Source organism: Lingula anatina, chromosome 3, assembly GCF_051362555.1.
Source record: "Lingula anatina isolate TDL-2025a chromosome 3, LinAna3.0, whole genome shotgun sequence".
Classification (NCBI taxonomy): domain Eukaryota; kingdom Metazoa; phylum Brachiopoda; class Lingulata; order Lingulida; family Lingulidae; genus Lingula; species Lingula anatina.
This window is the reverse complement of record NC_141769.1, coordinates 20,624,725-20,649,484: the sequence shown is the minus strand read 5'-3', so window position 1 is coordinate 20,649,484 and position 24,760 is coordinate 20,624,725. Positions and strand designations below refer to the sequence as shown.

The 24,760-nt window shown below is 35.2% G+C and overlaps 1 protein-coding gene across 3 annotated transcripts; it reads right to left on the bottom strand.

Moving 5' to 3' along the window:
- Window positions 1–88: 88 nt before the first annotated feature.
- On the bottom strand, window positions 89–24,565 carry LOC106151774 (ELMO domain-containing protein 1). Of its 3 annotated transcripts, none has more exons than XM_013525181.3 (9): window positions 24,361–24,565; window positions 20,996–21,043; window positions 20,316–20,496; window positions 11,596–11,722; window positions 6,603–6,732; window positions 5,336–5,469; window positions 3,293–3,361; window positions 2,208–2,341; window positions 89–1,657 (listed from the first exon to the last, which is right to left on the bottom strand). In XM_013525181.3, the coding sequence occupies exons 3-9, from the start codon at window positions 20,470–20,472 to the stop codon at window positions 1,497–1,499; spliced, it is 912 nt and encodes a 303-aa protein (XP_013380635.2). In that variant the 5' UTR covers window positions 20,473–20,496; window positions 20,996–21,043; window positions 24,361–24,565; the 3' UTR covers window positions 89–1,496. The 3 variants fall into 3 exon arrangements, with proteins under 3 accessions (XP_013380635.2, XP_013380634.2, XP_013380637.2); XM_013525180.3 differs by having other exon boundaries at window positions 20,316–20,500; window positions 24,361–24,564; XM_013525183.2 differs by lacking the exons at window positions 20,316–20,496; window positions 20,996–21,043; window positions 24,361–24,565 and adding an exon at window positions 16,487–16,762.
- Window positions 24,566–24,760: the final 195 nt, after the last annotated feature.

Here is a 24,760-nt window from a genome sequence, read left to right as displayed (position 1 = left end):
ATTGACAACACGGACAATATAACCAGATTTACAAGTAGAAATTTAAACTGGATTCGATTTACATTGAAAAAAGTCTTTGAAGTCTGTGTTTATCAGTAGGTTTCTCATTTTATTTCATTTACAATTTTCATATCAAAAGACAATATAACAAAATGCCCAAGAAAGTCCTGCTCAAAGTGACATTTCTAGGGTTTTTTTAAATAAATTTTTTCTAAGAACATGTGGTAGTAATTGTCAATCCTGCACACTAAATGCAGGACCTTACACGAAGTTCTATTGCACTGTTCAATGTCTAAACTTTATTATACAATAAACAACGATAAAAATGTAATATTTGCAAATTTAAGTCTTCACTACATTGGCTGGAGTCAAAAATTTCATTAGTGATACATCAAAGCAACGCTTTGCTTCTTTTTTGGCCTTCTTCAGTGAAATATAAATAAACATTCTTTAGTACAATTTTATCGAACCTGTTTGACACTGACGTCCCAATTTCCAAACAGACTGGAAGCTAGGACTGGAAGTTGAGATTCCCTTCTCTGTGTGGTGTTTCATTTCATCCTTAACATCCTAAACATGATTCTAAAAAGTGATCATACAAGCAATGAACAAAATAAACAGACAATGAATTAATCTCTCCTGCTCTTACTTCAAAACGCGTAGGTTTAGATGACCATCCAAATGTGCTCTTTCATCAACTCTCAAACAACTGCATTCCTGTGACACTGAATACATAGAGATTGTACTTATAGGGTAACATTTTAAACCTACACCACTGCTGCTCACATAGCAAGTAGCACATCTGGGCACATATCCACGTACATAGTTACAGCAGGTGCTTAGTCTTTGAGGTGCACAGAGATAGGGGTCTTGTGACATGTTTTTCACCAAAAACTAAACAACTGTTACAGCAATACATCCTTGACTCCATTGTGATTTGATAAAACAATGAAAATAAATATAAAAATGTGATAACTCTGGAGATGTGATAGCTTTGGAGATTTTCTTAGCAATGTATGTCTTAGCAGCATTATTAGTTTCGGGAAGAACACCAAGACCATACCATACTTTGCCAGAGCACATAGACACAGGGCTAGGTCTCCTGCATTTATCACTGACTGGACAATGTCCAGTACTTACTGACCACCTTCCATCACATCACTGACAGCGATTGCTTTACACCATGAACATGAGAATACAGCGAAGGACCTAAATATTGGTTAACCTCTTTGGTATCAGCTCTCCTAGCAGGAGAAGATAAAGACGGAATAACCAGCGATTCCTCTTCCAAGCAGACTGCAGCACAAGTAATGATACACACATGCACATAACCACAGCTTCACAACGCTGACGTGCTGTTATATACCAGTGTCACCAAATAAAAAGATATTTTCTGATTGTCATTTGAAGTCAGCGAGGCGGGTGACACTGAGCTGGGGGGACATGTGTTACTGCCCATCTGTACTTCATAGAGTGCCGTACTCAAGGAATGACAGTCACTTGGCCTCACTTGTGACAAACTTCATAGATAAAGTGGCATTTCTGTCCTTCAGATGCATTACAATCCTTTTAGCAAACTTGGCCTTTACTTTGTTGAACTCCATGATGTGGGGCTTCTCTGCAAGCCAGAACTTGTCAAATTCATGGAAAAGATAGCCTAAAAGAACAAGCAAAACAAAATTCAGTTGTTTTTTTTTCACAAAAAGTTATTCTCTAACTTTTCAAGGAATTCATTTAATACAGCAGTATACAGCAGTTAAAAATTGTGAAACCTCTAAATTAACTTTGAATCATACAGCTCAGCAATAAACATGTATCTCTCATAGTAAGAAACATGCTGTTTGGTTCCAACCAGAAATATACCAGTTTACTTTTCGCATACACAAATAAACACCTATTATTTCCCAGACATGTAGGCCCTTCTCACATTGCACAGTTCAAGTTTTTCCATACCATTATTTGACACTGATAACTTATTAGCCATAATAGTGTAAGAAAATTGCTTAAATGGAGCCCCCACTATTGAAACGGCCAGATTACTGGATTAAATTAGATTGGTACATTGAGGCTTGTGAAGGATAATAGATCATAATGTAATTGCAGGGCCAGTCAAACTGGTATGATACAGAAAACTTCCCCACTCAATGTGAACAGGACTGTGGAACAATTAGCCATTCTGTTCAGGCAGGGAGGCAGGCAGTACTTACAATACACTTGATGGAAGTGATCTAGCTTAGGTTTGCCCTGTACCACATTGTAGAAGTGTGTCTTGAGAGCTCCTGAGATCAACAGCTGGTGAGCCACCCCCGTCAGGTTGATACCCACTATAGCAAAAGAATACCTGAAATATACAGCAATTTGTTATTATACTTTATTATAGAGCTATTATCATAATTATCATTTTTTAAATAGGTGCATGTCTGGCAAATGCCAGAACATCTTTTACTAAATTTTTTTAAAATCATATTCCAACTAAGTAGGATCTTTTCAGCAAACAAAGTCAAAGAGTTTTTTTAATCCCTACTGCATTATAAAAACCAAAGAAATATTGAAAACTGATATATTGTGAGTTAGAAATGAATGGAAGAAATATAAAACCATCATTGTCTGTTCTATGTGTTCTTCTTTGTCACAGGTGTTTGAAAAATAATCTGCAGATTTTCTAATGAAATCTTTACATGACAAACATGTTTATCCTTACTAAAACTATATGTAAAGGTTCCATCATATGGACATATGGCACAGGCGACATCTGTTATTTTTCTTATGTTAAGGTGACTGACACTAGAGGTTATGAACAGAACTGATCAGTCAAATGAAGTAAAGCACACAGTACCTTTAAGACATCAGAAACTTTCTTAAATTTCAGATCACTGCAGTAACTCAAAACAGCATTTAATTGCCTCTGACAAGGACATTATGTATTTTCTGCCTTTATTAAATTGTTAGTATACAGCCTAACTTGAAAAGTTACGGATATCGAATTTTGTTGTTGAGCCATAAATTAATAATGAGAAGAGAGCTGCTTTGGTGGGGGTTGGTACTGTCTGAGTGCTTTTCTCATTCACCCTGCAATCTTAGTAATAAATGCTATGATATAGGCCCCATTCAGAATGGGGGAATAACTAGTCTGAGGGTCAAATATGGTGACCCACTACAAAGCTTGCCATCTAATCCGCTAATAGACACTGAACAGATATCCTGTGGGCAAGTATTCAAGTAGGTTGGCCCTCAGACTAGTTAGTCCCCTATTCTGAATGGGGCCATAGACCAGTGGTTGGGTCAGTCTTACCCATACTGAGGATGGTGCGAGTGAGACAACACTTGTCTTGCCGTGGAGTTATGCTGCGTGGCAAAATATCTGGAACAGACAAAAAATCCTTTGACTTATTCATGTCAAACAATGCAACTTTCTCACATATCAAATAATGCCAAAAAGTATCTTGTTGAAAAAGTTAAGAGACAAAAATCAAAGCTCTGAAATGCTTCATATAATATTTCTGATGGCTCACCACCATGTAACAACTTTTGTGCATGTCTTAGAAACAATGCCAACATCCGTTCATTCAACTATGATAAATACACACGATAAACATGAAGGATTAATTATAAAATGTAAAGTACAATTAATTGTTGAAATTGCATGTCCAGATTGCACTAGAAACAAGGACAGGACTAGGATAGAACAAAGAAATAAGGAAATACCTAGAAATAGGATTTATTTCTGATAGGTAGGGGGAGGGGATTGATTTTCACCACCTTTACGTCCAAAAAATTGTAAACTAAAACAAAACTTAATTTTTTGGGGCAATTTCTTAACAAAGATTAACCAATGGGTACAAAGGTACTCTTTTTCAGAAATAGAGTCCCCTTTAGAATTTTCTGGCAACAGGCACAATATAACACAAGCTATTCCTTCTTTGATTTAAAAACAAATTGCATTGCATCTGGATCCAAGCCAGATCTTGCTCTTTCTAATGCACTTGTCCCTCAATTGTGGTTTCTCTGTCAAAGACCTCCAACTAGTATATATATATACCACAACAATTTCATGCTTTCATGGATAAAGAGCAATTGCACAGTTATCAAAACAACAGCACATCCCACCCATGTTATCATCTTTGTTCAGAAAAGAAATCCACAACTTTACAAGATTAATTTTCTTTAATCATCTAATTTCAAGATGATGCACCTATGCATAGATTTCCACGACTTATTAGATATAGCAACACCAAGGGAGGTTCCTCCTAACCAAACCCAATGTAACATGAAATTCCCTTTAAAACAAGTAAACTGCCACAGTCTCTGATCACTGGTGGCGCATTATACTGGTAAGAAATCAACTGGTGCCATCCCCACCCCTTGCACCAACTGCCACGCTGTCACTCAAGCCAAACCAGGCGATAGCATCATCAGCTCAAACTAGTCATTTGGCCATTAGTATCATTATCATCACTTTAAGTGGCAGTAATCCCAGATCTCAGCGAGCTTTGATAGACAGCCCTTTATTTCCTTGTCTACAGGACTTGCCACTTACGCAGGTTTTTAATTCAAATAGATCTAATAATGGCCGTTTGCTTTGTCATATGTATTTGATCACCAAGTGCATACTGATATACCATGTCACTCTCGTCTCCAGTATAATGCAACATGTATTACTGCACTGGTTCCTGTATTTTCTTGTTAATTCTTGGTGTACTATTTCCTCAACCATGTTTCTTGCCATTAGAAATATAGTTATGACAGTGTCAATGCCATTTCAGATGGTTCATCTGCATTAAATCAGAACCAAAAGAAGAAAATTCTCTCTCTCTCTCTCTCTCTCTCTCTGTGTGTGTGTGTGTGTGTGTGTGTGAAGGTGCACCATAATAGAAAGTGCTTCCTCCCTCCCCCTGCATTACAGAAGGCAAGTATCTTTCTATAACACAATAAGCAATATGTTTGCATGGCATCTTTTTAAATAGCAGATCCCAATATAGAGACTGGTGTCTAGATCTTGTTCTAGAACAGCTAGCAGATGCCCAAGTTTGCTCAGCAGATTTTATCACGTCCTGGGGGAGGAGGGGGGGGGGGGGGGGCTCCCAGCTGTCAGTTCACTGACATAGCCTGATGACATGCCATAATTTCCATCATCTCAAATTAAGAAGAAACCCAATAATCTAATATCTAATGAACTAATTGCCCTTGACACCCCTCATATCTGCATGCCATATATCACTTGAGGGAGTACTGTAGTCTGAATGTCTAGAGATTGGTAGGGGGGTATATTATAATACAAATCATTAGGGGGGTATATTATAATACAAATCATTAAAAAAATGTGTGAAATACATACAGAAGATTTTGTAGTCCCAGGAGTCCCATTCCCCTGAAGTCTGTCATGGGGTCGTCACCTTGGAAGCCAATGTCTCCCCACTGCCGGTTATATCTGGACTGGAGAGGAACGTCTGGCATCAGCTTCTGCCATAACTAGAACAATGACAACAACAGCATTAACATGTTATCTCTATTTATCAATGTCTTTATTTATTTTTATTTTTTTCTTGACATTACAGAGACAAATATTTGTGGCAGCATTATGATTTCGACAAAATTCCACCTAACCCTTTAAAAGAAAATGCAAAAAAAATAAAAAATAAAAAAATTAATTAATGATCAAAAGCAATAATAATATTGATAATAAAATTAAAAAATGATCACGACAACATTAACAGGAGGTTATTATGCTTGGAATTATCTTTTATCAGCTTGAAAAAGAAACCGATGTCGACTTTGTATTTTATCAGCTTAAAAAATGAAATTAATGTCACTTCAGTTGCACTTAAATTGCAATGCGATCAGGAAAGCACAGCTCTGGTCCAGTACCTCCTGGGCAGATTAAATCTGAAAATCTGATCTTTTGGGCAGCAATTGAAACCTTTCTGTAGAATGGACCCTCATCCAAGGTATACAATGATCTTATAATTCTTACCATTATCCCCACTTTACAAACCAACAATCACTCCAACCCAGTAAACAAACATTGTCATAAATACAGGCACCTGATACAGGTATAACAGTGTATTATGTGGAACAAGTGACACTTCAACTCTAGTGTCACCAAGTCAAGTGAATTGTGATCAGTCTAAGTAGAACACCTCCATGCTATTATATATATATTTTAATGATAACAACAGTGTTTTTCATGTAACTTAATACATGAATATACCAGGCCAATGATGCACATAGTGTGTGGTAAGTGGAGGCACTGTCAGAGAACACTTGTGTGAACTGGTGTCCCTGAACTTATCATTGCCCTTTTCAGCACAAAAATGTGGCAATTGAAAAAGTTATTTTTCTTATTTCTTTTCTCTGTTGAGGTGTTCTTTTTGTGGTCTACACACTGTGACACCTCCGCTACACATGGCAAGACATGTGTTGGTTGCTTTCTTCTACTTCTTTCTCCTCCTTTTTCTTTCTTTCTTTCTTTCTTTTTTTGCATCAAAGCTTTATGTTTATATACCAACACATGTTGGTATTAACACCCAGATTAACACATAACACAATCACTTCTGAGAATCAAAATAATAAATGTAAAAAAAAAATTGCAGTAAACATCGTACCTCAAGTAACATTTCTTCATGTCTGTTGTTCTCTGATGAGTACGGTGTTTTCCTAACGCTCTCCAGTTCTGTGATGAATTCTCTGTAGCCACAGATCTGTGTGAGACATATATGGATTGTAGGTTGGAACCTGGCAAAGAATTAAACATACATGCTTTAACTCAAATTGAAGAAATAGTGTTCAATGATAGCAAGGTCCTATGACTTTGACATGAACTGCAGAGGTGGTTAAAAATCTGAAATCAAAATTTCAGTAAAAAGTATAAATATACATACATAATCACATAATCTCACTGTCCAGTGACTCAAGTCAAGACTGCCACCTGTCATCTCCATCCTCCCAGGTGCTCTAATCAGGGGATACCAGAACAGAAACTAAGCCACTGACAACAATAAACATTGCCATTGACATACCAAGGACTTGAGTCAAGGTGACCATCTGCTCAAGCTTTTTTGTTTGTCTGTTTTTTTTAAACTCCTTATGAAAAGTATTTGTGAAAATGACAAAATCAACTGGAATGCTTCTTAAGCACAGACAACAGGCATAAAAAAACTCACTGTGGAATAAGGCATGCTACTTCTTAATTTAAAAGGGTGCTATCAATAAATATGATAAATAAGGAAAGATTACCCCTGGAGTCACTTTATTTGAAAATAAATCTCTATCTCAGCTGCCTTTGTTACTGTTATAATTATCATCAGCTGCCTTTTTTTATACCTTCTACCATAATAAATTGGACACCATAATAAATTGGACATATCTTCACAGACTTAAGATTGTTTTTGCAGAGTTCTCAGCATAGCAAGGAGCAGCTCTAGTCACAGCCCATACAATCACTAATCCAGGTGTCTGTAGCTAGAGCCTATCATAGTGCTATGTGACAGATGTGCAGGTGTCAGGTGAGACAGGTGGGGACTGCAGGTAAAGCAGATGGGCATACCTGGACATCCAAGGCTCCTAGGTGGACCCCCAGCCCAGATATGTGGTGGAATGCTAACTCGCAGGTGGAAATGCCAATACTGTTCTTTCCAAGACCTCCCTTTAACAGAGATTTATTCCTTAACTCAATGCAGCTCCAGACTGGAAAGAGCATGACCCTTTAGGCTGAAGGTTTAAAATCCTCTAAATGATATCAAGTTACTATTGAATCTTTTTTCATTACAACTTGATTAAGCAATTGACCACAAATGGTGGTAAGCTTTCCTAGCTGTCATGTAAAATATGCTATTAGTGAAGAATAATTCATTCTGTCAGCCACTGTAAACTATCTGCCACCCATCTCTCAAAAATACTGATGTTTGCTTATAATTTCCTGACAATTTCATCATTTTTTAAAAATGATATTCAAGAGATCCAGGTAATTCACATTGCTTGTACCAGAATTGAAACAGTGAGGTGTATAGTTATATCTAGTATGTCACTGCATGGACACTACATTCTACCAACTGAAACAAGTCAGTTGGACACATTTTAATGTCACAGTTAATTTTAGACCCATATATAGCTGAATCAAGTCATTTGTATAACACAGACAATACCACGAATCCACCAAAAACTGACAGTTAAACCCTCCCCTCCGCTTAGAGACAGACAGCCTCATTAAGGCTTGTATAGGTCAATTACAAAGCACATTGCCACATGGCTTTTGCAAGTTTTTTTATGGTACATTCAATTCATCCCATATTTCACTTTGTTAAGAGTTCTACTGCCATCAGAACTGTTCTTTTTACATTCACAACGAAAGGACCATCAATTCACGTCAATCTAAACACTCCACCTGCACAAAGTTTACTTCTCTGTTGCACAGTTTATTTACCTGCTGGTCTGCAAGGTAATTTCCCAGGGCTGTGGAGATCATGGGAGGCCATTACTGTCTTCTACACAGAGGATACTATGTCACTTGTTTTATACTCAAACCCTGAGAACTCTGACCACTGCATGCTCACAAGGAGACTTCCCACTACCTTACAATGGAGGAGGCTGTAATCTGCTTGGGAACAATTTCTTTCTTGTCTCCATAGTAAAGGTTTATACAAGTACAGCAAAGCATAATTATAATGACAGGAGTTCAGCTAGATACAAGTGAACCTATGTTCACAAGACAGTTATATGGCACAACTTTGTATTTGGAGTAAGAAGCATGAAAAAACAATGCAATCTAGGTAACAACATTAAATCTTTGTATAAAGCAACTCTGCTTTAACACTGGTGTGGTTTTTACACAGAGTGCTTATCAAGTTCTAAAATCTGATGAATTTGGGATATGATAATGACTGCAAAACAATTTGCTAAATGCAGTAATTCAAAAATATTCCTCTGGGCAGCAATTAATTAGAATAAAAACGAAGGCCTGAAATTTGTCCTGCAGAGAATTGAACTCCATTAACAAGAGTCCACAGAAAATGTGCCAAAAAAGCTTTATGCTTTAATCATTTTCACATTTTCATTATTTCACTGCCAGAATCCAATTAAAACACTGCTGCCTGGAGTGAAACTAATTAATTTTTACCAAGCTGTGCAAACAGTAAGACTTCTGTATAAATCATCCCGACCTTAAATTTGAGTAAAAAATGTGGGCTACAGCAACTGTGCAAAATTAGCTCACATTCATTTCTCCCAAGATGGTGAATAAACTTATTTTCCTGAACCATTTGTAATCATGTAACAAAACCTGAGATAACAATACTTGTAAGTCTCGACTTGTAGATTAATGTTATGGATGTTACTCCACAAAATCAGTTTTGTTGTGAAAGAAAATAAAGATGGCAACATGTAACATATACAGCTGTGCATGTGTGTAGATCATCACTTCATACTTCCACAAACTCTGACAATTTTCTGAAATTAACTGAAATCACAAAGAGCACACTTTTCTTATAGATATTTCTTGTAAATACAGACCACAATTAACAAACCAGATACTCTGTTTGCCAAAAAGTGGAACATTTTTGGTTAATTACAAAAAATAGAAATCAATTACAAGTAGAAGCACTGTTAATCCCATAGACAACAAACATTTTGCAACTTGATGCAGGAAGATCAACAAAAAGGAATCCCCCAGACAACAAACAATTTCTGCCACTAGATCTAGCAGGTGATTCCAGTAGTGACACCTTCCTCATACAACCTGAGCAGTAAGCAAACATGGTCATCCTCATGTGTTGTTACTCTGAAGATACGTGTAAATGATGGCAATCTAAACCCATCATCTAACTGGGACCCCTCAGGAAAACACAACAGAGATGATCTGACGCTTCCTCTCCCCTCAGATGACACTGTGTTGGCAGATATTCTTATCAAAGAAACTTAATGTTACATATCTTAGACACAAATCTGTATCCTGGAAAAAAGCTCAGCTAATATTTCCTTGATTCTTTCATTATAGTTCACTGACTGATCTCCCTAAGACTCAAAATAAATAAGATATCCTGGATTATATTTGCCTTGCTCCTCTAGCCAATGTTATTCAGCATTACCATTTTTTGTATTATACAACTAATCTTCTTAAGACTAAAAAATCAATTTTGTGTGCGTGTATCCTTGATTTGGGAACAGCTCAAGTTTCCTTAATAATTAGTTCATTCCTTTCAAGCTCTATAAAGAGAACCCAGAAAATTTTACTCATTTGACTCCCAGAAGGATTGTTAACTTTCATAAGAACCTAAGAACAAAGCAGTATCCTGTCTATAATTTTGTACATGACTTAAGCTATTCATTTTTTTTTTCAGAATGATCATGCAAACCATTGTGTAATGATACCATAAACTGGGCTAACAATTTTCAACAGAAAAGATCAATTTGAGACATTTGGGAAATATTATTTCTTTTGCAGTATATCCTTTCCTGTGGAATCATTTCAAAATCTGGAGAATTATTCTAGATCAGGTAATATTAAACCTTTTTCTAATAAGTGGACAGTAACCACATTGGTTGGTAGTGGACAATGTTCACTCATAAATAAAAGCAATAATATCACATTTTCCTTATTTCTTTTTCTCTTGCTATTACACATATTGGGCAAAATGACTGAACAAAACGTGTTTTATCTCCTAATTTTTGCAAAAACTTTTTCCATTTTGGCAGCAACTAGAAAATTGGAGACTTTCTAATTATAAGTTAAAACCCACATCAGAGTTAATAGAGCTTCCCCAGCTGTCAACATACTGGCAACTGCAGCACATTTAGTATTAATTAAATATCTGTATTGTACACATAACTGCTGTTTAATATTCACTACGCCTTTTTCCTTTTTTTTTATTGCACTACATCTTTTTTATGTCTTTTTTTTTGTAGTCCCTGTTGTACATAGCCAGTAGTTTAGAGAACAGACTACTGTAAACTATTCAACGAATTATTATCATCGTGATCATTAATAACTGGATCTCATACATCTGTCCCTATAGGGACTCATAGTGGTGATATATGCTGTTTGTTAACAAGCTCTTCAGTCCTGTATCATACCCTCATTTGTCCTGGTAGCACTTCAATGTCCATCTGTTTTGATTAATTTACCACAGGATGCTGTTATGTATCTAATGTTTTACAAGTGTAATTTACAGTTATGCTGCTTTGAAGACCACCGGAAATCAAAAGTAGCCAAGACCATTTCAGGAAATTGAATCTAGCAATGCCCATCACAGGAAATCAAAAATTGTGACAGTATTCAATATAAGAAAATCTTTATTAAAAGAAAAGCACTAATAGTCTAGCAGGTATATTAAATTTTTTACTATACATACTGCAGCCACAGTTATCTTTTCTAGTCTCAATCCTTTAATTTTTACAAGTACTTCAGTTTAATTGTAAAAATAAAAATAAATAAAATAAAATAAAAATCCAACATTCTCAATTAAGCTATTCACTCATTTGTATAGACTAAGGGCAATGTTTCAAAGTATGCTGACAAATTATAAAAATTAAATCTGAGCATTAAACTCTTGGGCAAGACATTTATACATATAATAAAGTACAATGAAATACAGCCCAACTTACTGAGGGTGGACTTCCACTGTGATGGACTTGATGCTGAGGATCTGTTCTACTGCCTGATCTATGTTCACATGATTGTCTGTAAGCAGACGCTTCAACGCTTGGAACTTGGAATGTTTTAACGACTTTTCTGGAAAAATAAGATACATCAACATTTATATTGTATATATACTTCATATCATTCAAAGAATTAAAAAAAACATTGTTAAGCATATCGTGGGAACTAAGGTTATCCTGTGTCATATTCTTCACAAAAAGTTGAGAACTTCTTTCATGAGAAAAATACAATCCTGAGATCATATATGGTCATTTCAAATAGAAAATATTTAATCTCACAAGCACCTTTTTTTGCAAGCAATGATTATGCTTTACATGAACGAAACATAATAAATCTTAAATATTCTAGCACATCATTTGTAAGTAGCGTCAAGTCAGAAAGGAAAGTTGAATCTGTTATTCTAAAATGCAGCTTTCTTCCTTTTTGCTTGGATGAAAAATATCAACCAAATTTCTAACAAACAGAGCAGACAAACAAACAAAAAAGTCAGCCTTAAACCCGACACAGTTTACAGGCAGCCGACCATGGGCAATATCATGACACAGGTACTTAACCAGTGATTTGTGACTACTGTCCACCCAGCAGCTATTGAAGTAATGGTCATCTTACTCTGGCTGCAGCTTGACCACAGGAAATGAGGAGGGCACTGCCCATTAATAGGACCAGGCACGGTCTTGTGACCACTAAGAGCTTTTAATTCCTTTTCTCTTACAACAGGTATGTGTTTAATCACATGGTCTACTGTCCACAATATTTGACCACTGTCACCAAGATGACCTCATACCCTCTCCAGGACACTAATTGCTGACCGGTGGACGTGAGGATAAAGATTGTAATCAAGAAGTTTATGAGAATTAAATGGCTGTTGATGCAAACTGCGAAGTACATGTTGTTTATGTATATATATACACACACACACACACACACACACACACACACACACACACCACTGGGGGGAGGGGGGCACATAATTATAAACAAATCATTAAAAATTTTACTTATTCATATTTATACTACAGCTGCAGTTCTTCCAACACCATGAAAAGCTACCTGAAAAGAAATATCATTTATCTTCTCAGGGTTGGCTAGATTATAAGTATTATGCTAGTATAGGCAATTAAAAAAATGTCTCAGTGCATGCAAACCTTTAGAAACAGATTTCAAAGCCCATTCTTAATATCAAACAGTATGCCCTTTACAAAGCATCTGCCTACACTTTTGGAAGACAGTTTTGAACAAACTTGAGTTGTGGAAAGCTGATAAGCAACTCCAAATTACAAATCTATAAACATGCTGATACCATCTATCTCACATCTCCTCACTACCTCACTCAACTCATTCCCATCTACACAAAACTTGCATTAATTTACACAACTCAACCTCATCCTTACCCAACATACAGATAACAGTGGACAATAACTGTGAAGAAGGTTGCCACAATAGTACACTGAAATTGGCAACTCAAATTTCCTACTGGAACATTGTCACCTGCATGGGAACAGGAGAACCAAAACACACCGGAGACCCCACAGTTTACCATATAGAAACCCTTTATCAAAGCCTACTGGCATGGGCTAGGTTGTGGTGGGAATTCTTCTACAAAAATTACAACTCCTATTGTGTAATAAATGATACTTTACTTATATTAATTGAGGCAATCCTCTTAAATGTCAAAGCTGGCTATAGCAATACTAGTAAATATCACGCAGGGTTGGTAAAACATGACAGAGGTATTGCAAGGCATATTTCACTTTATAGCGACCCTAAATATCACATGTACCAGCACGTTTTTGTCTGCCCAGTAAATCCTGGCAGTTAATAACACAGTCCAACCCACTGTGAGCCTTTAAGAAATGCTACATTCAGTAAATTGTCCATAATGGCCCTGTTTAGCTAAGTGTTGCGTAAGTACATCCTTCACCACAGCTAGAGGTCTGAGCCTTCTCTCTAAGGGCCTGTGTTGTAGCATGCTTGCTTCCATCACACACTGGATTTAATACTGAGATGTCAAGATAGGAAAGGTGAGAAATAACAAGATTAAAAAAAAAAAAAAAAAAAAAAAAAGCATATTTATTCACACAACTCAAAGAAACATGTGGTTTAATTCATGTATCCCTGTATCATTTCATGGCAGATTTAATCAACTGGTTTCTTTGATCTTTACCAACTCATGTAATATCCTCTTCTTAATATCAATTTCAAGCATACAAGTCGAGTACTTCAGTCTCTTTTACTTCCACACAGAAATTTCACATATCACAACTTAAGAGTTTTTTTTTCGCGAATAATAGAATAAGCTGCATACCGAGTCAAATCAACCAAGACAGCTGGTCAATGGAGAAAAATTAGTTACAACTGCTGAATAATTAATGAAGTTATATTTTTCAGTTATCTTTCAGTAATCACTAAAACTCTGGCGCTCAAGAAGTATCAGCTATAAGGAAATCTGTCTAGCCAGGTAATATTAACATACTATATTTGCATACAATGACACAGAAAGTGCTTCCATTTTAATTGATCTTAGTCATTCCAGGGTGAATCCCCCCCTATACCTGGGACATCCCTGATACTATCAGGTGTATGACTGTTACGTGGACATCAGTCAATGTGTCACATGGGGCATTCCCATACCTGAATAATGATTTAATGGGTGTTCATTTCAGGCCTTTCTTTTAGCTGAAGGTGTCATTTATTTACCTGGTAGTTCATTGGTCAGGTATTTCTAAAGATGGAAATATAATTATTAAAAACCATATAAATGATACCTAAGGCCACTTTTTTTTATTGCAAATCAATGTCACTTCTTTTTTTGCTAAAAGCGATGTTTGAGGAATGAAAATATGCTGATATGATAATGGTGATATGATAATGCCTTTTAATACTATATGTTTATGTTATAAATTTGTGTACAAAGAAATGAGTTTAGGATCTCCTACATTTTAGTGCATTTCAATAAAATAATTGTGCAAATGCTCCATCTACAATTAAGTGCAGCTCACTGCCAAATTACTTCATCACCTACTTATATGTATATGAATCCTCTTGAAAACCCCTGACTATGAAACGGAAATTTAACCTTTTAGTATCAGAAACAATCCTACAAAGAGATAATAACACAAATCACACTTCCTACTCTAACTGATTAAAACCACAACTGTTCAGAAAGATTATAACATAATCAAATACAAACTCAAAAGATAAGTGCATTTAGTTGATAAGGAATGCTCTTTAAAAACACACACACACACACACACACACACACACACACGAAAACACACACACACACACACACAATGTGCCACACTACCCATGACAAGTACAAAATTTTCAACAATGAAATAACTCAATTATTTCATATTGTATCATTGGATTAGACCAGCAAACAGTACAAAAGCATACTACTTTCCGTATACCCTGCATTAATCTTTACTTGTTCTTGGCCCAGGAGGTAAACGTACAATCTTTTCATGACCAGGTCAGAATAGGAGACTTTCATAGTAATTTCCCTGGATCAAGTCACATTAGCAACCACTGTGATATTGTCCATGCACAGCAAGTACACAACATTAATGAGGAGATTGCACAATTTTCTCTAATACAACGTGAAACAATATTCTTTTACTAACAAGAAGAACATTGACGTAAACATGCACTTGTTAGCAGCTGACAGCACTCATCAAGACTGTAATTAGTGTTAATTAGCAGTTAAGTAAACTGTTATACTGATTGTATCTACGTATAAAAGTCAAACACTCCCGCCAGGAATTTTATCAGCTGATCTGTTGGTGTATAATTCCACAAAAATTTCATCTCCAGGAAAAGTGAAAACCTACTAGTAATTCTATCCTTAAGTCAAGCTGTCAAGATGTTGCAAATCAATATGCAAGTTACATTTCTACTTATGACAGCTGCTGTAATATTAAAGCTTATGACAGCAGCTATGATATTAAAATGCTAATACTTAGATGAACTAGTAAATTTCAACATTTTGCTATAATAACATCCCTTTTTACCATGCAAATACCGTTTTGAAAATTTCTCAAGTATAAAAATTATTTATAATTTGGTAGTAAAATTAAAACAGTTCTGTCATTAAAATATTTTGAGATTGTAAACTTGACAATCAAAGGAACAAAAATGTTTTTATTTATGGTGATGATTATTCTGACCTTCCATAAAAAAAGATATTAATTCAATCCATTTATGAGTAGTCACCTTTTTGTTTAATCAGTTGTCTTAATTCATCTAAGGGAGTATTTAAAAACTAACTGACATTTATTCCCATCAGCTTCTACATTGTTTGAGACACTTTTCAGGACATTCATCATGCAGCATGCTTAAACCAAAACACACTACATAAAGAAGGCCCAAAACCATGTACAATCTTCTACATCTTGATTATGCTCAAAAATGCAGTCAGACACTCAGAGACAATTTTCTCTTTCACACTCAATCCTGATCATACACCATAAAATGGTTTCACAAAATTCCCCCATAGATAAAATATTCTACATATTTTCTGTGGCAATCTATGAAGATGGTTGGCCATGCATATCATAAGTCACTTTTATCTGTATTATACTTAAACTCCCACACATTTCTCGAACTTCCTTTTCTCATATACCATAAATAGAGCTTGGGTAACAAGTGGTTATTGGATTCATAACAATAGTCACAACTTTTATTTGAGATAAACCAATGACTTATATATCCTTAATCTTGATGAATCACAAAATTATTTCACCACATATGATTTGACTTTTCTCTTCTGAAAGAGATTTCTACTTAGAACATTCTATCTGCCACAGTAATGTACTAACCCAATAGAAAACTTACCAACATTCTGTGTTTTTTCACCAATACTGGCCTTCTTGTTGGTACAAATCCTTTCCAACTTGTATCCAAAAATAAGAATTAACAGGCAAGACATCATGGCAAATGTTCAGTTACTAATTCCAGTACCTAGCACGGCAGACCTGTGCTAGGACTCTCTGACCACCAGAGCTGTATTTTACACCTGTGTAGAGACCAATAACTTGTAGAGAAACACCTTCGCTGAGAGCCCTGTAATGATACTGCCTGTCACTTCACACTGTAGACCATGTGCTACCACTGAAAACCCCCAGCTGTCTCCTTCAACCAATCACAGCCTTGGGATGTGTCACATGACCATAATATGATTAAATGGACCATCAGATTATAGAGGTTGGCCTCTGTATTCTGTAGTCAGGTGAATGAGGAAATATTTCAAAGTGAAAAGAGATTAAAGAGGTACAATCAGTAATTAATCATTGCACAATCCCAGCCGATATTTTCTCATATTGACGGAGGCATAGTCAGCATTCTTTCTAGAAAGTGGTGTGGGGTGGAAATCAATTCTCTTGTTTTGACTCATAACACCATGTGTTTTCATCATTCGTTCACACTAATTTCATCACACATAAAACATGAATTTTTAATGAAGTTCATTGAAGGAGCTTTAAATAGAATTTATAAAACGGCAACTGTTCTTCAAACTGATTCATTTAGTACCTGATGTCATGGATTTCAATGAAAAAGATATTTCAAATCTTTAATTTGGTAGAAAATAATCTCTAATCAACAAATGCCTGTGAAAACTACATAAACCTTTACATTAAATCATATATTAAAAGGGGAAAATAATTGAAAAATAAAATATTTTAAATACTAATATTTAGACTTATATTTCCATCAACATGCAGTTAATGATTTTAACCATTTAAAAAATTAAATGTGGTTCCCAGTATTTACTTTTTAATAGATAATATAAAAATTAAAGGCCATACTCCTGAAACTTTCTCTTGTCACTCAAGAGTATGGAGAATTAAAGTAATTTAATTTTCTGTCCGTCTCCTACTTGGACTATGAATTATACTTGACAGGAGAGACAAAACTGAAGTCTGTACTTCTCAGGATGCATCTCCTCAGTTTCCCACTTAACAAATATCCTCAAGCCTCTTTCTTAATGGCAACATCCTCAATTAAATTAGGTCAATTCTGATAAAGTCTATTTTAATGAAAATCACAATGTCCAAGCTTTTGCTTATTGAGAGAGAGAGAGAGAGAGAGAGAGATGGAGGGGAAAAGAGGGAGAGGAAGAAGGTGAGAGTAATTAGTCTTAAAAAAAAAAAAGCGAAAAACAAAATAAATAACATACAAAAACAAGGCAGCAAAGCTGTCAAAAGTACAAACACCAAGACAAAAAAATAATCCAATCAAGTCGGTTTGTCAATTTGCCAAACTGATAAAATATCCTGATTAAAAAAGAATGACACAGGCGACGGCTACATGTACAGACACATCTAGGACCCCATTCCTACAGATTTTAGATCGATCTAACCCAGTGGAGAGTCTCACTAGATTACTATCAGCTTAGCTGGCTTAAATGTCTGTCCCACCTACTAAAAGCTGTAAGGGGGTAATTAACTTCTGTGGGCGGTCAGCTGACAGCAATTTAGTGTGAACCCCCAGGGAGTTAGGTCGATCTACTTGGATCGATCTAAATCTCTGGGAATGTGCTCTAGGTCTATACATAATTAAAAGTCATTTATTATTTGGTTCATTTAACCAACAACCATATGATGCTGAAATCAACATAAATGTGTGACTCCATGCCACTGAAGGATCTGCAGTTAATCCTTTCACACCTACAACTTCTATACAAACAATCAGGTACAAGCAGACAGGATGAGCATAGAGGACGGCACAGTCTGTCCAAATCATCATGGCAACCACAGATACCATAAAACGTAGAGAGAAACACCATACAAGTGTTAGCACCCTAGGTGGAGACGAGACTAATATGTTTATCTCAAGGATTACAGAGAGAGGGGAAGATCCAATCTTCTGTCACTCCCTGCATTTCCAGGAAATACTCTTCGTGGTTCGGACACTAAAGTAAACACATGTTGTGCCACAACTTAACCACTATTTATCCTGAAAATGCTTCAATATCTTGCTCCATATTTCAGTTAAGTTATAGCTTGGACATATATCATATTTCTAAATGTAAGCAAGTCACTTTTTTCTGACATGACAAGCCAGTTGAGGTAGTATTCCCCTATTTGTCAAATTGCCTTGCTTGTTTAGTTAAGGCTACATAGCTCAATACAGATAAACTAAACCACATTTTTCCCTTATTGTTCCACACTAGTATGAAATAACATTCTATTTCTAGTAATAAAAATATTCTTCTGGTGCATTTAAGATCTTGGGTAAAAAAAATGTTAAACATTTGATTTTTTTGTCTGTATCTGTCCTTGTTAAAATATGTTTCAGTAACTCTGGTATTTAAACACTGCTGCAAAGAGCCCTAATCATGACTGCGGCATTCACCAGGATCATTCAGGGAATATGTATTGATAGGCTATTTGTAACAAAAACCTGTTGGCAGACCTCCAGTTTGAATGTTTCATACAGCTGTATTCCCAATACCCATCTTTACTTCTCTTAAACATACACTGTATTTTGTATTATATTGTTATATAACTACACATTTTAACACCCTACTTAATTACACAGAAACAATATAATCATAAATTGAAAAAAAAAAAAAGAAGAATAAAACATTAAGATAATATTTACATGTTTTCCATGAATGTTTTCCCAGAACATTAAACTAATGTTTTCCAAAACTCATTTGAAAATGTTTAAAAACATTTTTAATACCATACAAAATTAGGTAATAAAAATATTTTTATAACATTTGCAAAAACATTTTAGTGTTTTCTGGGTTGTCTTCAGTGTGTTAGCTGCACCCTTGATTAGTGCACATTCCAACAAATCTCACCTATCACAATTCTTTTTCTCCCATTTAAAAATCATGAAAATTATTTGTGAATGTCATCATCATATTTTTACTATTTACAGAGCTGTTGATTTCATTCAGTTAAGAAAGCTATTGGTTGGATTTTGTTGTCTTGGGCAATGTTCAAAATAGAAGTTATTGATTGAACTAGCAGGATCAGTCTACATCAGCGAAGTTTCTCTCTAAGCGCAGTGAATGTAATCAGCTTAATTGTCTGGCAAGTCCACTTTTAACTTAACGTACTTGTCTGGGTAAAGTCGGAAAATCTTTGTTGTGAATGAATTGGTTCATGTTGCCTTGAAAGGGGCCTGCCAGACAATTAAGCTGATTACATTGACAATGCCTCAGTGAGAATCCCCTCCTCCCCAGATAGATTGATCCTGCTACTTTGATAACCTATTCGGAACACAGATTTAGGGGACAAGAATTCCTTTCATAAACTTTGTACCATAACAAAATGTTCCATAAATTCCAAATATTTTCCTACAATCAAATATCAGAAACCAGTCACAGATTTATAATCCAAAAATTTATCAATTTTTTTAAGCTCTAAGTTTCAGAGACATTTATGTAATGGAGAAACTAACAGGTTAATTTTCTAGACGGTAAAAAAGAGACATCATGATACAATAGGCTTATAGATGGCAAAAGAGTCAACAGTTTAAGACGGAGCATACCCTGATCAAAAATAGCAAATTGCTGAAATTTCCACTTTTCTTTCTGCTACATTAAGGTCTAACATGTATTATATCCCTTCCAAAAAAAAACAAAAAAAACATGTTATTGGTGCTTAAGTCGGTTACCTAAAAAATGATGGCATTAATGATAAAAACTTACCAATAGCTCTTGTTCTTGGAGCACCAACTTGCTCTCCATAGCATATTCTTAGGAGCTCACACTTCCCTGTGACCTTCCGCAGCAACCACTTCAGCATGGGGTGCAGCAGGGTAAAGTAGACGGCATACCAGACACGATTACACAGCACAGAAAACATGAGGGACTAGGAACAGACACACTACTAGCTGGAAAGAATAGAGCATAGTCAAGAGCAGGGTAGCAGATCGGTATACAACAGTAATAAATAGGATTGAAGAAAATTAAGACAATCTTTTTCTGAGACAAAATTAAACTTATTGTGCATATCACAGTCAGTTTTTAATGTAGTTTAGTCAGTTTTCTTTTACTTCTTTTGTATGGTACTCACATCAAACCTGGGTACAAACGGACTATTTTTTTTTCTTTATCATTTAACTTTAAAAAGCCTTCTCAGTTCAGAAAATGGCACAATCTGTCTTCTTGAATTTCAACCTTTCTGAATTTCTTATAACCAGCGTGGGCCAGTTCTCATAAACCAACAAAATTTTTATTTATACTAAGGAATTTCTAAATCTCTTCAGAATATTGAAATGTCAGACTTTTGAATAAGAAGAAAAGTCAAGGCAAAAGTTGAAAAAGTTTCTAGCAGATGAGAAACTAACTCATAGATATTACAAATGATAAAACTATACCAAACTCACATCAGCAGAAAAAGAGGAAGAGGCTGCTTGGTCTCTTGGGAAGTGAACCTGGAAGTAGTAACAGATAATGATGTTTACTGTTTTTGATCTTTTCCCCTTTTATAATTACTGGTAGTTTTCATTAAAAAAATACTCATGCCCCATTAGCTTCCATAAAATCCCTCAAAAAAAAAAAAAAAAAAAAAAAAAAAAAAAAAAAAAAAAAAAAAAAAAAACAGTGGTAGATACACACAATAGCAATTTTATTAATATCTCATGCTTATTGTGTTATGGCTTAAACCATTTAATTAATACATTAATATGGTACCATTGAGTTAACTTCACTTTTTACCCTCCTTTCTATAACCTTACCTCAGCCCCATCTGAGTGTCATGTCATAATTGTGCTAGAGAAGACATCACATCTACCACAGCTGTCATTTATAATACCAGCCTTTATTTAGGACATTGACCCAACATTGTAATAGTAACAATTCTATTAACCTGATCAGATAACTGCAGACAATGGCAGTTTTTCTTTGTCTTCAACTTGTAGGTAGATTGGCATGTTTGCAAACACATTATCATTTTATGAAACACAAGCTTATTTAGTGTACTAATCAGAAAGCTAAAAACTTCTCAAAATATCAAGTCCGAAGGAACCAAACTACCATAATATAAAACAACATTTGGCTTTGTGTCAACTATCTGCAATATAAAACTCATATTAATTAAGTCAAAAGAAGTGGTATCAGTAAATAAGCAGTATGTACTTACAAATACCATGGAAGAAAAGAATCAAGCCTATTATAATGGTGGTTTCCAGAAACCCTATATCATTCAAGTCTTAGTTCATAAATTCTTCGAAGCTGCTCTATCAATGAGGACAAAACTAGCATTACTTATCATAATTTTTACTTCATTCCCATGTGGCAGAAAACATATCATCACATCCCATGTGGCAGAAAACACATCATCACATAACACGTAGCATATAATTCCACTCAATATGAAATGATATGACTCAAACATGACTCAGGAATTAATATATCTGTTCCTTTGGAAAATGATCACATACCTAGATGAACATCGACTCTTTGATGTTTGTTTGGTGATTCAGGCGATATGACAATATTGTCATCACTGATAACACAATACTCATGCTGCTTACATACAATTGTCTGGAACTGATGAAGATGACTCTAACTACCATAAATAATACCAACTTCTTTCTTTTTTTTCAACTTTGAACAAAAGTTTGAAGATATGGGTGGTAGGTGCATTTTCTCAACAAGGCAGCAAAGCTGTCAAATGTACAGACAAAAAGCAGGAAATAACTATGCACAAAATAGGCTAATGTCAATTCTGATGCAAAAGTACATTATGTTAAACTGCAAATTTAACATCAAATTTTAATTATGCTCAACAGGTAATACCAATGTAAGTAAAATGTGTAACAAGCATAAGGCTTCAGGCCCATGGGAGTTCAAGTTCACACTTTGAACATGTATAACTTCCAGAAAAAGAAGCCAATTAGACTGCTTTTCCAACTCAGGCTGCATGCTTGACTTGCGTTTTAGTAAGATCAATTACTCCTGTGAGTTTCATGACAACAAGCCTATCGGTTTTTCTTGAAATGTGTTTACAGTGTTGCATATATGCTGAAAAGTGAAAAAAAAAAGCATAACTTCTACAATAAAGGCCCGATCATGCTGATTTTTGAACTTGACCTGTGTTTTATGAATATTCATCAGCTCTGTAAATATAAAGCCCAAAAGTAAAACTGCCTTCCACTTATCGTGCTTACAATGAAAGTGCACGGCGACGGCGATGACAGACACAGGTGATGTCAATATGTACAGACACATCTATATATATTTACTGTACTGTTTAAGAACAGTAATTGACATGGTTTTTTTCTTAAATGGTCATCATGGGAACAGTGCCCAAAATAGGTTTTTTTCAAATTTTGATGCAATATTACATAATGTTTAACAGCATAATGACCATCAATTTTTAATAATAAAATATTAGTATCATGGATGTTCAGAAAATGTGACTAGCAAAGGTCTTCAGGCCCATGGAACTTCAAAGTCACAACTTGAAAATGCCAAAATGTAAACAAGACAGCACTGTTCTGAAATGTTTTTTTTTTTCCATTTTTAACAATTTTTAACATAAAACAAAATTAACAGTTTACTGCCATTTTTATATGATCAACTAAGAAAATTGATGAGATGGGAAAAATATCAACAGAGCAGTGTTAAATGTCCAATTTCTTCCATTCTGAGATTCTGAACATAGTGAATGATTGAATCTGACAAACTGCAATGATATGAGTTTTTTTCTATTTTTGAAACTTTATTACACAATACATGATAACAAGTTTACCATCTTTTTTACAAAATCAACTAACAATGTTGTAAAGATGCAGGAAATGTCAAACAAACACTTTTATGTATCTTATTAGTTTAATAATGAGACTGTTAACATGCCTAAGAATTGAATCTGAGGAAATGTGAAAAATATGCTGAAAAGTGAAAAAACAGCATAACTTCTACAATAATGGCCCAATCATACTGATTTTCGAACTTGACCTGCGTTTTATGAATATTCATCAGCTCTGTAAATATAAAGCCAAAAAGTAAAACTGCCCTCCACTTATCGTGTTTACAAGGAAAGTGCACGGCGCCGGCATCGGCATCGGCATCGCCATCGCCATCGCCATCGGCGACGACAGACGCAGGTGATGGCAATATGTACAGACACATGTGTCTGTACATAAAAAAGTACTAAGACATGGCTTATATTTAAAGGGATCATGCACAGTATTGTCTTTAACTACCCAAATTATGGGCCCCTCAAATTTCATTGAAGTCAGATGTAAATATCCCTGTTCACAAATGCATTTTCCTCACAGTGGAAATTCAGATTGCAAATTTAGTACCAAATAAAAAAGTGGTCTTCAAAATATACACAGTTCTTAAGATTAAATTTACAGGGAACCCAATTATGGTGTAATTTGGAAATGACATTAGCATTACTACTTTTTTTCCCCAGTCCAAACTTTATCATCAGAGTTTTTCATCTCTAGCACTCCATAAATCATCATATTTTTTCGCTATCTAATCATATCAACGATTGCCTTTGGAGCTGATTCTGTACTGTACTGTACTGGCATTGAAGGTAGGCAAAATAGCAGGGTGATACCCCCCCCCTCCCATTTGAACCCCTCCCCAATTCCATATTATGCCATTGCTGTGATGGGTCTCTTCAGTCTGTTAAAAGTGGGATAATAGGAACCAATAAAGTGGTACACGACCCACAACTAAATCCAGTAAATTAATGCTCTGAAAATATATCCATTCGACACGTTTCCCTGCTTACCTCATCAGAGCTTAATCCTATTTTCCAATATTGCGCTTTCTGAACACTTTTGTTAAAAGCAATTCTATTGGACACTTGTGTTGCTCTCTCGATGGAAAAATGTCTTTGTTTAACATTTGTCTGCATCAATTAATGAAACAAAATATACCTTGTGATAAAATGGTATCTTTTAAATATGGCAAGTTAATTTTGTAGTTCTGAGATAATAAAAAGTAACGCACAATACCACTATTTTCTTTTTTTATCACATAGACCATTTGCTTATGTGGACCAATCAAAATAGGTATTTTAATAGCAGCAGTCTCCAAGTAACCAAGCAGAGCTAAAGATATATTTTGAATTTACGTGAAATAAAATATGTTTGTGTTCTATAATCGAATAGAAAGAGTAGATACATTAC

Bases quoted from the DNA above. Each gene is read 5' to 3' on its own strand.
- LOC106151774 (XM_013525181.3), bottom strand. From the start codon at position 20,472: ATGTTTTCTGTGCTGTGTAATCGTGTCTGGTATGCCGTCTACTTTACC. The intron at 11,723-20,315 runs GTAAGTTTTTAT...TTATTTTTCCAG, and splicing joins TCCAAGAACAAGAGCTATTG to AAAAGTCGTTAAAACATTCC. The intron at 3,362-5,335 runs GTATGTATTTCA...TGTCTGTTCCAG, and splicing joins CTGGGACTACAAAATCTTCT to ATATTTTGCCACGCAGCATA.